Raw genomic sequence first — 14,489 nt, forward strand, 5'->3', positions numbered from 1 at the left:
CTGTTAGTTCTTTCATCTAAGCATAAAGTTTTTAGTGAAAGACCAGCTAGGCCTTTGTAGGAATTTCATTTTTCCCCAGCTAAACTCGACTGCATTTCAAGAGGCTATTGTTAATAGCCTCAGATAAAAAGATTCAAGTACCCACTGTAAATGTCAAGGACCCACAATAGTTTATTTTGATGTTCAACAAGCCTTTCTACTTTAGACTATACAAAAACTATCATCTCTGTAAGCCCAGAGCCTGTCTCTGTATGAAGACTCAGAACTAGCACTATAGGAAGGAGATTCTTTAGTACAATTATCTGAAGTAAGACACTGAGTACCATAGCCTTCTGTAAAACATTGACATTTAAGGACCTGGAGATATTCAGTAGCTGAGTGGGTAGAGTGCACATTTTAGCATGCCTGAGGGCCTGGGTCCCATCCCTGGCACCACTTGGAAGTACCATAGATAGTACTAAAGGGGATTAAATGAATTATGAAGCAGTACTTTGGTGCCATCCCCTTTCTCTCTCCTCACTCTCTCTGACTCTCCCACCCCCCCCCAAGTATGTAGATAAACCAATTGAGCTATGAATGCTGGTCACTGGTATATATCATGCATGTAAAAGGTCCTCAATTCTATTCATTCTCTGGCTCCACATTAAAAGAAGAAAAAAGAATATCAACATCCAAACCCTTATATTTATTCTAGTAGCTTTCTTCATCCTTAATTTATTCTTGGACATTTTAATTAAGAGTTAAGTAGGCAGTTTTGTCAATTAAGCTTTTCATCTCGCCATCAACTGCTTAAGATTTTCAAATGATCAACAATGCTTATTCAGCTTGAAGTCTATGAGAGCAATTGTACTGGGAGTCACTGGAGTAAAAAGTCAACTTAGTTCCTTCACATGGGTTTCCCCATCTATCTGTTAGATAATGATGCATGAACAGGAAAGAAAATAAACAGTTAAAAAGTTGCATGGTATACCTCAAGATAGCATTAACTACAAATGGACTGACAAATTCACACACATTATTTCAGATTAGCACAGAGATCATGTATTAATTCAGCAACCATTTAATTGGCACTGACATGGTGCCTGACTGATCCTCAGAACTCAGGCTTGCATCATTATTCTTCCTATTTGAAATCTCTTTTCTACTTTTTAAAGTGTTTTCAAATTATATTTAATTATTTGTTGTATAGAGACAGCCAGAAATTGAAAGGAAGGAGGAGATAGGGAGGGAGAGGTGTCGTCAGAGTTCAGGGTTCAGTATGCCGGGCTAGCTTCGTGCGTGGGAGACAGAGACCAGGGACACATGGCTGAGCGGAGAAGCAGTATTTCTTTATTCATGAGCAAACAGTTAAAAAAAAACTAATCTAATCTAATCACCACACCATTCCGTTCTCCATCTTACTCCTCCCGCAGCAGAGTCAGGAACTCAGGAAGTACCTGGGATAGTGGGCAGGGAGAAGCAAGAAGGGGTGGTGGGGGGGTGGTGGGGGGGGGAAAGGCCAGGGCTAAACCAAATCTCTTGGAGGGAAGGGGAGTGAGACCAAACCAATGTAACAGAATGATCATGTAAATAGACCACAACATCAAGCAAGGTAACAGAAGAGATCCCAGAAGCAGAACTAGAAACATACCAACAGAGAGGGACAGGGAGACACGTGCAGCTCTGCTTCACCACTTGCAAAACTACCCCCCCACCCCGCAGGTGGGGACCAGAGGCTTGAACCTGGGTCCTTGCATATTGTAACATGTGCTCTCAACCAGGTGCACCACCCCCTAGCTCTAAAATCACCATATAAAACTAACAGGCATCTTAAACTAACATGTAAATTTAGATTCCCTCATTAAATTTCCCTGTGCACATGACTCCAGCTGACTGGCACCTCAGTCCTCTGTCATTTAAACCAACTGCTGCACATTCATCTCTGATTTTTCTCTTTGTCACAGGCTTTATGTTCAGTGTTTAAGTAAATTCAATTTGAAACCAATCCCAGTCCTGCCATTACTTATGGCCTCAGCAACAGCCCCCAAAAATCATTTGCTGAGATGGTTGAATTAGCTGCCCTGTGAATAGTCTTCTTCTTCAGCTCTCGCCCTCTAAAGTTATGCCTGCAATCTCTCTCCTACTCAAGGCTCTCAAATTAACAGTATTGCTTCTTGCTAACATGGTTGTTATATCTACCAGGTGTTGTTCTAAGCTTTTCATCAGTATGAAGTTGCAGAATTCTCACAAAACCGTTACGTGGTAGGACAACTAATTACGTTCTAACAGTGAAGACACTCGGTAGAGGCAGGACATGTTTGTCAATACCATACAGCTCTAGAGGGACAGAGATGGGACATCTTGGCTCCAGGTCTTCATTGTAGGTCTGCTAAGTTTTCCTGCTGGCAGACAAACCTTTGTGACCTCAGTTGCCTCTTCTCTTACCTTTTAGCTCTCTTGGCCACACATTGGCCTTTTCACTGTCCTTCAAGTACTCAAAGCTTTCCCCCATCCTGGGGTCTTTTCTAGGCCTAGTATTTCTGCCACAATCACTCCCCGACAGAGAACGGCCAAGCTCACTCTCTACTTCCTTGAGGGCTCTCCCCAGATGCTACCTTTTTTTTTTTATACATAGGCAGGATCCCCTTATTCAAATAAAATCAGAGTCAAGCACTGTCCTCAACACTTCACATGTGCTTTAACTTTATTAAACCCTCCAAACAGCTCTAGATTGAAAGAACAATAATTCCCATCTTACATCTTACAGATGAGGAAGTGAGGCATGGAGATGTTGAGTGTTGGTGGACAGTCATACAGCTAAGAAGAGATGAAGTAAAGATTCCAACCTACAAGTTCTAGATCTAGAGCCAGTGGTCTCGAGCACATATACAGCACACACACACACACACACACACACACACACACACACACACACACACACACACACACACGTACACGCACACATACAGCACACATACATGTACACGCACACATCACAACAATGTGCACAATTTGATAACCAGCAGATCTGAAAGTAAGAGGGAAAAATCAGCTTAAAATCAGAGAAGACAATCATCACATCATGTTAAAGAAGAAAAGTACTAGAGTTCGTCTGTTTCCAGAGTTTAGTGTCTCAGAGTGCTGTCCAAGATGTCCCTTCAGCAGAGTCACCTAAAAGTCTATGCTAGTAGTACAGATTCCGTGCCTGCACCCCAGACCTGCTTATACAGAGTATTAAAGACCAACAACCCAAAGATTTGCATAATAAGAGCTCCTAAGAGATTCAGAAACCTGAGGAATTTCAAAGCACCATCTTGGAAGGTAGGGAATAGTTTCATTGTCTTGCATCTGTGCACTGAGAACTGGAGCCTTGATAAAGTATGTCCACAACACCAAAATTTCACACCATACCATCACAGTGAAACTCTGCGGCTCATTCATTAGTCCAAGTACCTAGTGCAATAGTTGGCTATAAATGGTGTGCAAATTCTGAAGTCGCCCAGAAGGACCATTCAAAATGTCCTGAGACTCTGTATGAGCATCTGTGACTCAGAGCAGTCTAAGATTTCCATTTGACAGGAGTTGGGCGGTAGCGCAGCGGGTTAAGCACGCAAAGCGCAAAGACCCGGTTCGAGCCCCAGCTCCCCACCTGCAGGGGAGTCGCTTCACAGGCGGTAAAGCAGGTCTGCAGGTGTCTATCTTTCTCTCCCCCTCTCTGTCTTCCCCTCCTCTCTCCATTTCTCTCTGTCCTATCCAACAACATCAAAACAACAATAATAATAACTACAATAATAAAACAACAAGGACAACAAAAGGGAATAAATAAATATTTAAAAAATATTTCCATTTGACTTTTCTATAATCACCATCATCATCATCATCATCAGCCTTCTTAGGAGAGTGAATACAGTGTAAATAATACCAACTTTGAGAAATCACGGACCTGAGATTGACTGGAGCACTGGCAGTTGTGTGGTGCAAAAAAGACATCTCAGCTCTCTGAATTCCTATTTTTTTAAAAATTGGTATGGTAACTATTAGCACTATTTCATGTCAATACAGGCATGAACAAATTATGCCTCAAAAAATAAGATATTGTTATTGTTATCTGCAAAATTCTGTGACCTAGTCAGTAACATTAGAGAAAAAAAACTAGTCAATGACTGAGATGGCATAAGCAATACACATAACTCTAAAAAGCATTACTATGGTGGGGGTAAATAGCATAATGGTTATGCAAAGAGACTGATGCCTGAGGCTCTGAAGTCCCAGGTTCAAACCCCCACACCACCATAAGCAAGAGCTGATCAGTGCTCTGGTAAAAACAAACAAATGAGAAAAAAAGAAGCCTAAAAAATATTACTATTATTAACAAGCTTGAAAAAGCAAGTGTGTCCACTCCTTTCAAATGTAACTTGGTGCCAGTTTACAGTTATACCGAGTCTGAAAGTATTCCTAGTTAGTGTCTCCTTTTAAGAGCTAATCATAGCTCGGTGGTCCAAGGATGGCGTTATCTTCTGAAAATCAGATAAATGATTTGTTGCAATTAGACTGCCCAGTACTCTGTCACTCAGAGACACAGTCCAAGTCAAAATGACCTTCATTTAAAAACTTTTTATGTAACAGGTATTTTGCATTCATTATTTACTACATCCTTGATATCTGAACGCCAGAAGCTAAGAGAAAAAAGTCGATCGTCCTGAAGTTGCTGGGACTCAAATGCCTCGGCAGGTTTGGAAACTTTAGCTCACCTCCTTCATCCTAATGAGATTTTAGTGACTAAGCAGATCTCTCGTTCCACATAAGTAAGGAATGACTCTACCCTGTACTCTATTCTAGCTCATCAAGCAGATGTAACTATGTCCCCTATAATGAAAGCACTGACCAAAAAAAACCCCTGAAGTTTGGCACGCACGTGACAAAAAATAGTTGTCAATTTAGCATGCTATGCTTTCCACAAACTTCCCAGAAACTTCATTTTGATTTCCTAAGTGATACATTTTGGAAACGCACTTTCACTGCACAGTCAGAAATAAAATTCTCCAAGACCTTCAAGTCACAGACCTGCATACCAACATCAAGACAACACAACTGGTTATGTGTGATAGCTAAACATCACACTGGGACATTTCTTTCAAATTAAAATTATAAAACAGAATCTACTTTCTTAAAGCAGACACCAAACATTCTCCTTGTTTTTTTTTCTTTCCTGCAGCAAAATTCACAGCAGCACACAAATGTTAAGCAAAGTGAAGTCAATAGACTGAAAAGATACACGCTGTTGTCACAATCTCTAAAAGAAAGAAAATCAGCCCTTTTGGATGACAGCAATAGTTTTGAAAAAAAATTTTCCCCAGGCAGCCAAGCCCAGTAGTAAAGTCTAGCTCACACATTTCCTGATGTAAATCACAACACTCCAAACGCGAAAACTACAACCCCACTTCCACAGGAAACAGTTCCATCAACAAGTCTGCTCTGTCGCAGATAACACGTACCATGATGACGAGGGTTCTGGGTCTACTCATCTCCTCGTCACTTTCCAGAGGCAAAACTTCATGGGAGGGTTCCTCCTGGCATCGTCTACAAATGTGTGGACAGCTCCTCTGGACCACAGAGCGAAAAGCTTGCAGCAGAACAATGCTGGCAGTGCAGCCCATCGCTGCATCGTGGAGTCTACAAAATAACTTCTATGTTGATGCTATGTTAGAACAACAGTGGCTCCTTGTCCCTGAAAACAGCCTACATCGCAGCTGCAGCCAGCTCACTCTCCAATCACTTCCTTGAGCTCTGATCATCTGATCACGACCAAATAGCTTGGATGCAGAGATGGGAAAGATTTCATCCACTGGAACTGGGTGCACGTAGGAAGGAGTATTAGAGCCTTTTTGCCGGGAGAGTTATTTCTCAATTCATCTCGAGAGCCTGTTTCCTGTTTGCTTGCAATGATTCTCTTTGATTCCACTTCCAGGCGTCTGAACACATATATCAGCTTTTCTACTTAGATATTTCAATACATCAGTCTTTTTTTTTTTTCTCTTCAAATTAAACAACTGAAAAGCTAACTCCTGAGAGCTCTCCCCTAAGACAAATGAGGGTCAGATAAAGAATGAAGATTTTTGTTTTTTCTAATGCAAACACTTCCCAGGGGAAATTTTTTTTTTTTTCTGGACAAGTCCCTAAATGACTTTTCAGAGCTCACAAGTTCCAAGAAGTGAAATCGACTCTGTGCAAACCCAAACCATTTAGCAATGGTCTGTGAGCCTTAACCAAAGCCATGAGTGACAGCAGTGTTCAGCACGGTTTCCTTTGAATGGTACGGTTGTTCTGTTCCCACACATGCAGTTCTGCAGCCTAATACATTTTTATATTGACATAGGCGGCTCGTAGGGCTGAAAATATCTCTCTCGCTGAGGTCACCCAGTGAGCCCTGCCAGGCTGACCTCTTAGAAAAAGCAGCTGTAAAGTGTTTTCCACAACCCATCAATAAGTAACAGAAGGCTTCTGGAAGGACCTTGAGGTCCTGGGTAGTTAAGTGTCTAGTGTTCCCTGCCTCCTGTGAGACTAGTCACTTACTTAGGAGGGAACAGAAGAGATGCCTAGAAGTCATGTGACCAGTTTGGAATGGTCTCCAGATCTAATGGTATCCTGTAAGAGAATAGGACGCAGGGGGTATGCGCGCTAAAAATAGCTCAGGGAAAATGGAGCTCACTTACAAATGGAGAAAGGACATAAGCCCCAGTGGAGTAAAATAATTTCCTGTGTAACTCAGGGAGATTCAAGGGATAAAATGCGGTCCCTGTTTCTGGGGACCCCTGGAAGTAGAGAGGTATCACATGCTTCTTGGAGAAGGTTTGCTTTGCTCCAGGGTGTATCCTCTCCATCCCTAGTCAAGTCGATTTTTCACAGAAGCCTCCAGCCTGATGCTCAACTAGGCATTAATGGCTCTGTTATCTGTCACAACACTGCCCCATTTGAATTGGTGTGTTTGCAAGAGAAGTAAAACATTTTCTTCCCCTCTTTCTTTCTATAAAGAGGTACTGGCTGCCAGGAGTCTTTTAACTCCCTCTGTTCTGAGCAAACATATTTTAGGGCTGCTGGAAAAAGAAGAAAAAAATGCTAATGGTGTTGGCAAGTCCTCTAGCTTCCTCAGGACCCTTGTCAGAGTGCCCGGGTGTTAATCTAAACCTTTATTTATTTATTCTTTTTTTCTTTCTTTCTTTCTTTATTTATATTCCAAATAACTAGGGCATTTATGGAAGAGAGGCTACAATTAAACCTATCTGCCTTATGTATGTTGCAAATCTATAGAAATGGGGCACATCAGACACAAAGCACAGAGTGACTTTTCTGGTTTATGAAGGTGTCTTCTCAACTGTGAGGGTCCTGTGTCAGACTCCTGGCTCACCCCTGCTGGTCCACTCCCATGCCCCATGACAGAACATGCTCTAATCCTTCCCCTTGGGTTCTGGTCATCTGTTCACCACCTAGTGACTGGAATGTAACAAGGTGCAGACTTAAACAGACTTCTTAAGACTTCAACAGATCCAGAGACCAAAAGGAGAAAAGCAAGAATAAAAGCTAGACACACTATCAAACATTGTCTCACTGGAGATTTTAAACAAGCAGGGTAATTCCAACAAAAGGGTTGAGTTCTGAGCTCTAATCTCGACATAGTTACTTTAAGCTGGATTGGGGTAGGGACAGAAAGGTGATAGAGATCAACTCCAAGAGACAAAGCCTTTTTACCTTCATGTTCGTCATGCAGGCTGTGCACAAGATCTGTTATTAAATGGAGCATAAAGTCTTCACAGATGTCTACTGTATTCATTTGAAGTGCTGATGAGTCACCAATTTTGCCTTCAGGCTTCAACTATGTACGGTCTTACTTGTCAATTCCTTTTGGAGCCTCTCATCAGCCACTGTCCTTCAGTTGGGTTTTAATGCTATGGTTTACTAAGGTTTTATTTTTTAAATTATTTCTTTATTGGAGAATTAATGGTTTACAGTCGACAGTAAATTACAGTAGTTTGTACATGCGTAACATCTCCCAGTTTTCCACATAACAAGTCAACCCCACTAGGTCCTCCTCCGCCATCACGTTGCAGGGCCTGAAACCCCCACCCCCCACCCCAGAGTCTTTTACTTTGATGCAGTACACCACCCACTAAGGTATTTTAAGGAAATGGTAAATGCTAGAATTCCAACTTACTGTCATAGATGAGGAAATAATGCCATAATTTACAACGTTAAATTTCACAAAGAGGGGTAAGAATTGTATTTCATTCCAGGTTTTTACGTGTATGTGTGTGTGTGTGTGTGTGTGTGTGAGAGAGAGAGAGAGAGAGAGGTGACTTCAATATGTATTCTTCAGCACTTATGAAATCACAGATTACTGGACAATGATATGTTTCCTTATTTCAAAGCAGAGATGGCTATATCATGTGGATTTGAGGTGGCTTTTGTGTGGAGAGAAAGGAATAGAAGGGCAATGGGAACAACTACTTCTTCTTCTAGCGTTTGCCGGAACAACTACTGATAACAAATGTCTGAAATAAAGGCAGTGAAAAGAAAGAAATGAGTAACGAAAAAGGAAAAGAAAGAAGAGAGGGATGAAAGAACATAAGTGAACACCTTTCCAGAATCTTTCTGTGTTCAGGTGAGGCTCTTACTCCTGTTTCTAAGAACTGCCACTCCTGCCTTTAGCCATTCCTGTTCCTCTCTCTTCAATAAGTCCTGAGAAATTAATTTAATTTTTCAGTGTTATTTACTAAAGCTTTTTGGATAGTAAATACTAAAGTATTCTATTGAGTTGTCAGAAAAATCATGAGACTTTTTTTTTCATAGAAAAAGGGGGCTAGGCAATGGCACAGCTGTTTACACATTACCATGTGTAAAGACCCAAGTTCAAGCCCTCAGTCCCCACCTGCAAGAGAAAGGTTCACAAGTGGTGAAACAATGCTGCAGGTGTCTATCTCTCTCCTCCTTCCCTCACAATTTCTCCCTGTCTTATCAAAGTAAATACAGTTTAAAATAAATATATTTTAAAATATAGAAAAAATATGTCACGATTGTCAACAACCCAATAGATATTGACATTTCTAGTACTGAAATAGTTCATCCAAAGGTCTCTTTACAATGGGCAAGGGAAAGGCAGATTTAATTTAAATAAATGATGCCTATTGGAAGTATTAAACCTACTTAGTTTTGTTAAATTATGCAAGAGCTCTTTTCCTGAGTTTATCTCCATGTTGTAGACTGTTTTACCTTGGATTGTGAGAACAGTGGAATTGAAGTTCATGTTCTTCTTTAACTCTAGAGAATGGGGTATCTATGTCCTGTGTCCTTACATGTGCTCATGGATGGTGGCCAGCCTGCTCAAAAGAGTGAGGTTTTCTGGCATCCTCTGTAGAGCATCAAGTACACTGGGTGTCATCTTGGGAAAACCAACATATGCCCAGATGAAAATAGCCTGATTTTAAGCAAGGGTAGCAAGGTCAACCTAAATTGCTTCTGAGACACTTCTACTAGTGCACAGCTGACTTTTCTTGTCTTATACTCTCTGAGTGTCTGAGTCCTCTTTCAAGAGGCTAACAGAACCATGATTAGATCTCAGTTAGGAGGAGAAATATGTGGATGGAATTTTGAGAATGGAAGGCCCTGGGTAGAAAAACCATATTTCAACAATGAAGTCTCAGTGAATCATCACTTTTCAAGCAATAATTCTAAATCTTCCCAGGTTGAATTAGTCCCAATCTTCTCCTTCTTCCCTAACACTGAGGTTCAGGCACCCCTCCAGAACGTGCTTTCCCTGACACCTCATGCCCCTCAACCAATAGAACACACTTTCTATAAAATCTGGAGCCAGATGTCCTAACTTTGAGTTCAAGAAAATTTCTAAAATAAATGTGCTTCCTTCCTCCCCAAAGTTCGAGTGAAATGGCAAAATAAATTGCCTTGTAAGAGGTAACCTATTGATTATAACCGTGAGACAGCGAGCTCTTTTAGCAAAAGAGAGTTGGGTGAAAGTATTCCAAAAGCTGGAAAGTGAATGCTATCGTATCAGTTACTGGCCAAAGTGAGAATTATTAATAACTTTCACAGTAGGAAGAAGCCATGGAAAGAGGAGGAGGTAGGTGCTTGTTCTCAACAGAGTCCAGGAGGAAATGGGTAGTGGAGAGGTGGAGATAACTAAATGACTGCCCTCCGCTCTCCCCTGCCCCAAGTCTCCTACTCAAACAGAATACTTGCCCTCTTGATTCTAGCTCTCTGGAGAAGGGCAAAAGCTCCCACTATCAGTACCTGAAAAGGATGCACTGTTCATTTCTCTACTGGCTAATGGGACTTGCACATGTCTTGTCTTACTTCTGAGCTCACACACTTTGAAATAACCATGACAGTGGGCACACCTGTCAGTTTCACAGCTCACTGGACAGATCTCAGTATGACCAAGGAAAAAAGGAACCTAAAAGGCTCTTCTCCCTGTTTCCGGGAGACCACTTGAATCTAGGTCCTTGTGCATGGTAATATGTGCACTTAGACAGGTATGCCACTACCTAACCCCCAGAAAGAGAACTCTTTAAAGTTATGCTGTGTTCACAGGCAAATTCACCCCTCGATCCAAATGGGCTGTAACAGCACACAGTTGGCAGATGGAAACAGCTGATTCCCTGGGCAACTCTTTGTGCAACACCGGTCTTTGCCTGGTATAATTGACGTAAAGGTTTTTGATGCTGGTTAACATCAGTATATCCCCCAGAAAGGTGGCTTTCTTGCTCCCCTAAGAATAAAGCTGCCACCTCCAGAACACCTTTTGAAGTTGCTATGACCAGGCATGCCTAAAAGGAAGGCCCACTGCCAACTGCTCTGTAATGTACTGAACACAACACAGTAGAAACAGAACCAGTCACCAGCTCTTCTAAATTAGCATGAGAATTTGGAGGTGACTCTAGCAGGTGGGTGGACAAGTGCCCCAATAACCCTTAGGGTCCTTGTGGCCTTCTACACAGAGATGTATGAAGGAGATAACCTGGAGACCCAGGTAGAGAGAGGACAGGAAACTTGTCTCAGATTGATTAAGCTTTTGTATAAGAACTGGGTGACACTGTAAATTTTCCAGAGGCTCAGTCATTGTAACCAAGCACAAGTGACCCAACAGGAGGAAAAATCCTCATAGGTTGAGAATAGGTGGGATTTAGTCCCAAGTTAAGTAAAAGCAGGTCTCAGATTTGACTGTTTTCGCAATGGAGATCACCAAGTATCTTTTTTCTTAGTGTATTTCCAGTTGGGTAAGTCCTCTCGGGTGGAAACTCAATGACATGGTAGAATGAAATTAATCTGTCTGAGCTAAAAATGACCCAGTGAAGTGGTACTTCTGATAACAAGTCACTGTTGATCATACATGTTATCAATTTGATTTGCATATCTGCTGCTCCAGGAACAACTTCTACTACAAAACTTAGGGTTCAGGGTTATTGTGAGAGCACCTGACGAACTTTTTTTTTGTCCATGTCTATGATATGTAGAGACATCTTCTCTCAGCCTCTTTCTCTCTTCATTTTTACTTCATTACAGTGAACATTCAGTACCAGACACTTGGCAAACACTGTTTACCTGTTCCTTATAACAATGCCTACATTTTCAGCCATCCTTCCCACTTGCTGACATTTATTGAGTTGTACAACTAATCATTCTGGAAATGAATACACCCTTCTTTATAGGTAAAAGAGAAAAAGAAAAGAAATACTCAGTTGCCATAGTTAAGCTCTTCTTTAACTCCATTTTCCTATCTTTGACACCAGTGCCATGAAAAAGCAGATTATTCTGTTGTCATACACCCCAATGCACAGAAGATTCTCTTCCCTAACCAGGAGCTTCCTGCAGCAAGCACAGCTAATTTGGATGCACCACTGATATTTTTCTTAGGCATCTAGGCTTGATTGAACTCCGCATAAAGTCTCGATAAATCTTTCATATTCTTAATAGAAGGCAAGATAGCAGAGAAGTTAGGTGAAGGAATGAGAAGCAGGCTGCCAAGTTTAAATCCCTGCTGAGCCACCTTTGTGATATCAAGCACTAAAGGTCAGCTCTGCCTTGGCTCCCTCAACTGCTAAGTGAATGAGAACTTAGAAGGCTCTTCCCTATGTGCTGGACACAGTACCAGACACATGGTAAGTATTGAGTGCATGTTCACTGTCTCTAGAAAAGATTAAGGACTTTCAAGCATTGTTTGGTTTTTCCCCTGCCAACTTCCACTAGTGGTGTTTTTTTTTTTTTTTTAAAGCAATTTCCTGCCTCTTCCTAGCTCAGGGACACAAGGGCCTTGGGTGATGGGGGAATGGTGATCCTGATGGGGCATACTTTCTCCTTGCTTTGAAGTTAGCCCCCATGGGAACATGTTCCCTCTTCCCAGTCCATTTTCATGAGTAAACAAGTTTAAATTAATGTAATAATAACTTGCTTATCCCGAGGTCACTCATTTTGCCACCTCTACTCACTCCTCTGATCACAACCAAGTCCCAGGAAGCAACTGAAAGAGCTTCTGCAGAGCCAGAAGAAAAGGGCTCCTGGCTGGTTCCCGATTTCAGTAAAACATAACAGGAGCAGAGCTGGGTGGTAGTGCACCTGCTTACGATGTACAAGGACCCAGGTTCAAGTCCCTGGTTCCCACCTGCAGGGGGAAAGCAGTGCTGCAGGTGTTTAATCTATTTTTTAATCCATCTTTACTTCCCCCTTCGTCTCAATTTCTGGCTGTCTCTATCTAATAAATAAGTAAAGATAATAAAGAAATCAAAAAAGAAATTAAAAAAAGAAATTTAAAAGAAGCTACTTACAAAAGAGGTTCACAGTGTCAAATCTACTTCATTGTCTATTTATTTATTCATTTTAATTTTTTATCATCTTTATTTACTGGATAGAGCCAACCAGAAATAAGAGGGTGGGGGAGACAGAAAGACAGACAGACAGAGAGATTTGCAGCACAGCTTCACCACTTTGAAAGCTTTCTCCCTGGAGGTGGGGACCAGGGGCTTGACCCTTGTAACATGTGTTCTTTGTTTATACCAACCACTTTATGCAAATTCTAAGGAGTTTGCTGAACTAAACTTTCAAACCTTGGCCAAAAGCAATGGTAACTCTCCCTTGCCTTGTCCGCTGGGAACAGTATTAAGACTAGAATCATGTCCTGGGTGGAAATAACAGTGCTGTCCGCTGACTCCTCCAAGGAGCTGTGGTGGGCACAGATGCTGAAGCCATCAAGACTCAGCCCCCAGATGAGTTAGGAGCTTTGTACCTGGGATGTGAAGAACGGCTCACTACTCTAGTCTGGCACTTAGGAAGTGACTTAGAGAAATAAATAGGAGCTTTGAAATTGAGCAAGTCTGTGTTTGAATCCTGCCTTTTATTGTCCTCTTTTGTACCATGGAGCTACAATGACCTCTTTCTGCTGAGTTATTATAACAGAAGAAACAGTATGTATAAAAAAAACCAAAAAACACTGGTGTAAACAATTCATTGTATCATTCATTGACCACTATTATTAATGCAACTATAGTGATTATCATCACTGTTTTTCTGTGAGTGCCAAAGAAGAGGGTAATAACAGCCTTGTGAATCAAGGCTCAAAGCCTGTGAACTTGTGAACAGTATCTGTCACTAAAGGTGGGTCTTGGCACTGGATAGAAATGGTAGGGCCAGGAATGAGGGGGAGCAGGAAGTGGTCCGGCTTAGCTTTCACCAGTCAGTGAGCTGAGGTCAGGTTACTCAAAAAGTATGAGCCTCCTGTCAAAAGAAGGGAGCAGATGATAGTTTGAAATAAAATAATTAGAAGATTAAAGTGAATCAATACCTGGACATGAAAATTTCTCACCTGGTATGGTGTGTGTGTATGAAAAACATTTTTTTTGTTTCCTCCAGGGTTATTACAGGGACTCAGCACAGTCTACCACTCCCAGCAGCCATTTTTCCTCCCCCCCCCCCCACCGCTTCTTTCCTTCTGTTATACTTGATAGGACAGGACAGAGAGAGATTATGAACGCAGAGGAGATAGAGAAAAAGAGAGAAAGATACCTGCAGACCTGTTTCATCTCTTGCGAAGCATTCTCTTGCAGGTGGGGAGCTGGGGCTCGCACCTGGATCCTTGAGCATGTAATATGTGGGAATAACAACAACAATAATAACAAAAAACAAACAAACAAAAAATTTAAAAGCATGAAAGAAGTGCCCTGGCCTGCAGAGGTCTATTCACACATGTGCAAGTCACTGACACCACAAAAATAGGAAGGAAGGAAGGGAAGGAGAGAGGGAGAAAGGGAGGTTCATACTAATCTAGGTGGAGGAGATAAACATAAAGGATGTAAGCACAGCATCTAATTGCAGACCCACTGCTGGTGTAGGAGAAAAAGTCTCACTCTATCCAGCACCCACATTATAAAGAGAACAAGCTGCAGATCACTGTAGGTACAATTTCCATCAACAAATGTCTTCTGATCTTGGAGTTTCTGATGAAATGTGGC

At 41.6% G+C, this 14,489-nt stretch overlaps 1 protein-coding gene across 2 annotated transcripts in view; it reads right to left on the reverse strand.

The window, feature by feature from the left end:
* DOCK10 (dedicator of cytokinesis 10) overlaps nucleotides 1-14,489 on the reverse strand; it is a 309,226-nt gene that overhangs the window by 233,175 nt on the left and 61,562 nt on the right. The window contains exon 1 of one of the 2 annotated variants that reach the window (XM_060193682.1): nucleotides 5,475-6,252. The exons of the other annotated variant lie outside the window; for it this stretch is intronic. Coding sequence (XP_060049665.1) covers nucleotides 5,475-5,636 — 162 coding nt within the window. The 5' untranslated portion in view covers nucleotides 5,637-6,252. Of the gene's footprint in view, nucleotides 1-5,474; nucleotides 6,253-14,489 lie in introns of those variants that run through there. 2 annotated transcript variants of the gene reach the window in all.

The sequence above is a fragment of the Erinaceus europaeus genome, chromosome 7, assembly GCF_950295315.1.
Source record: "Erinaceus europaeus chromosome 7, mEriEur2.1, whole genome shotgun sequence".
In the NCBI taxonomy this organism is placed as follows: domain Eukaryota; kingdom Metazoa; phylum Chordata; class Mammalia; order Eulipotyphla; family Erinaceidae; genus Erinaceus; species Erinaceus europaeus.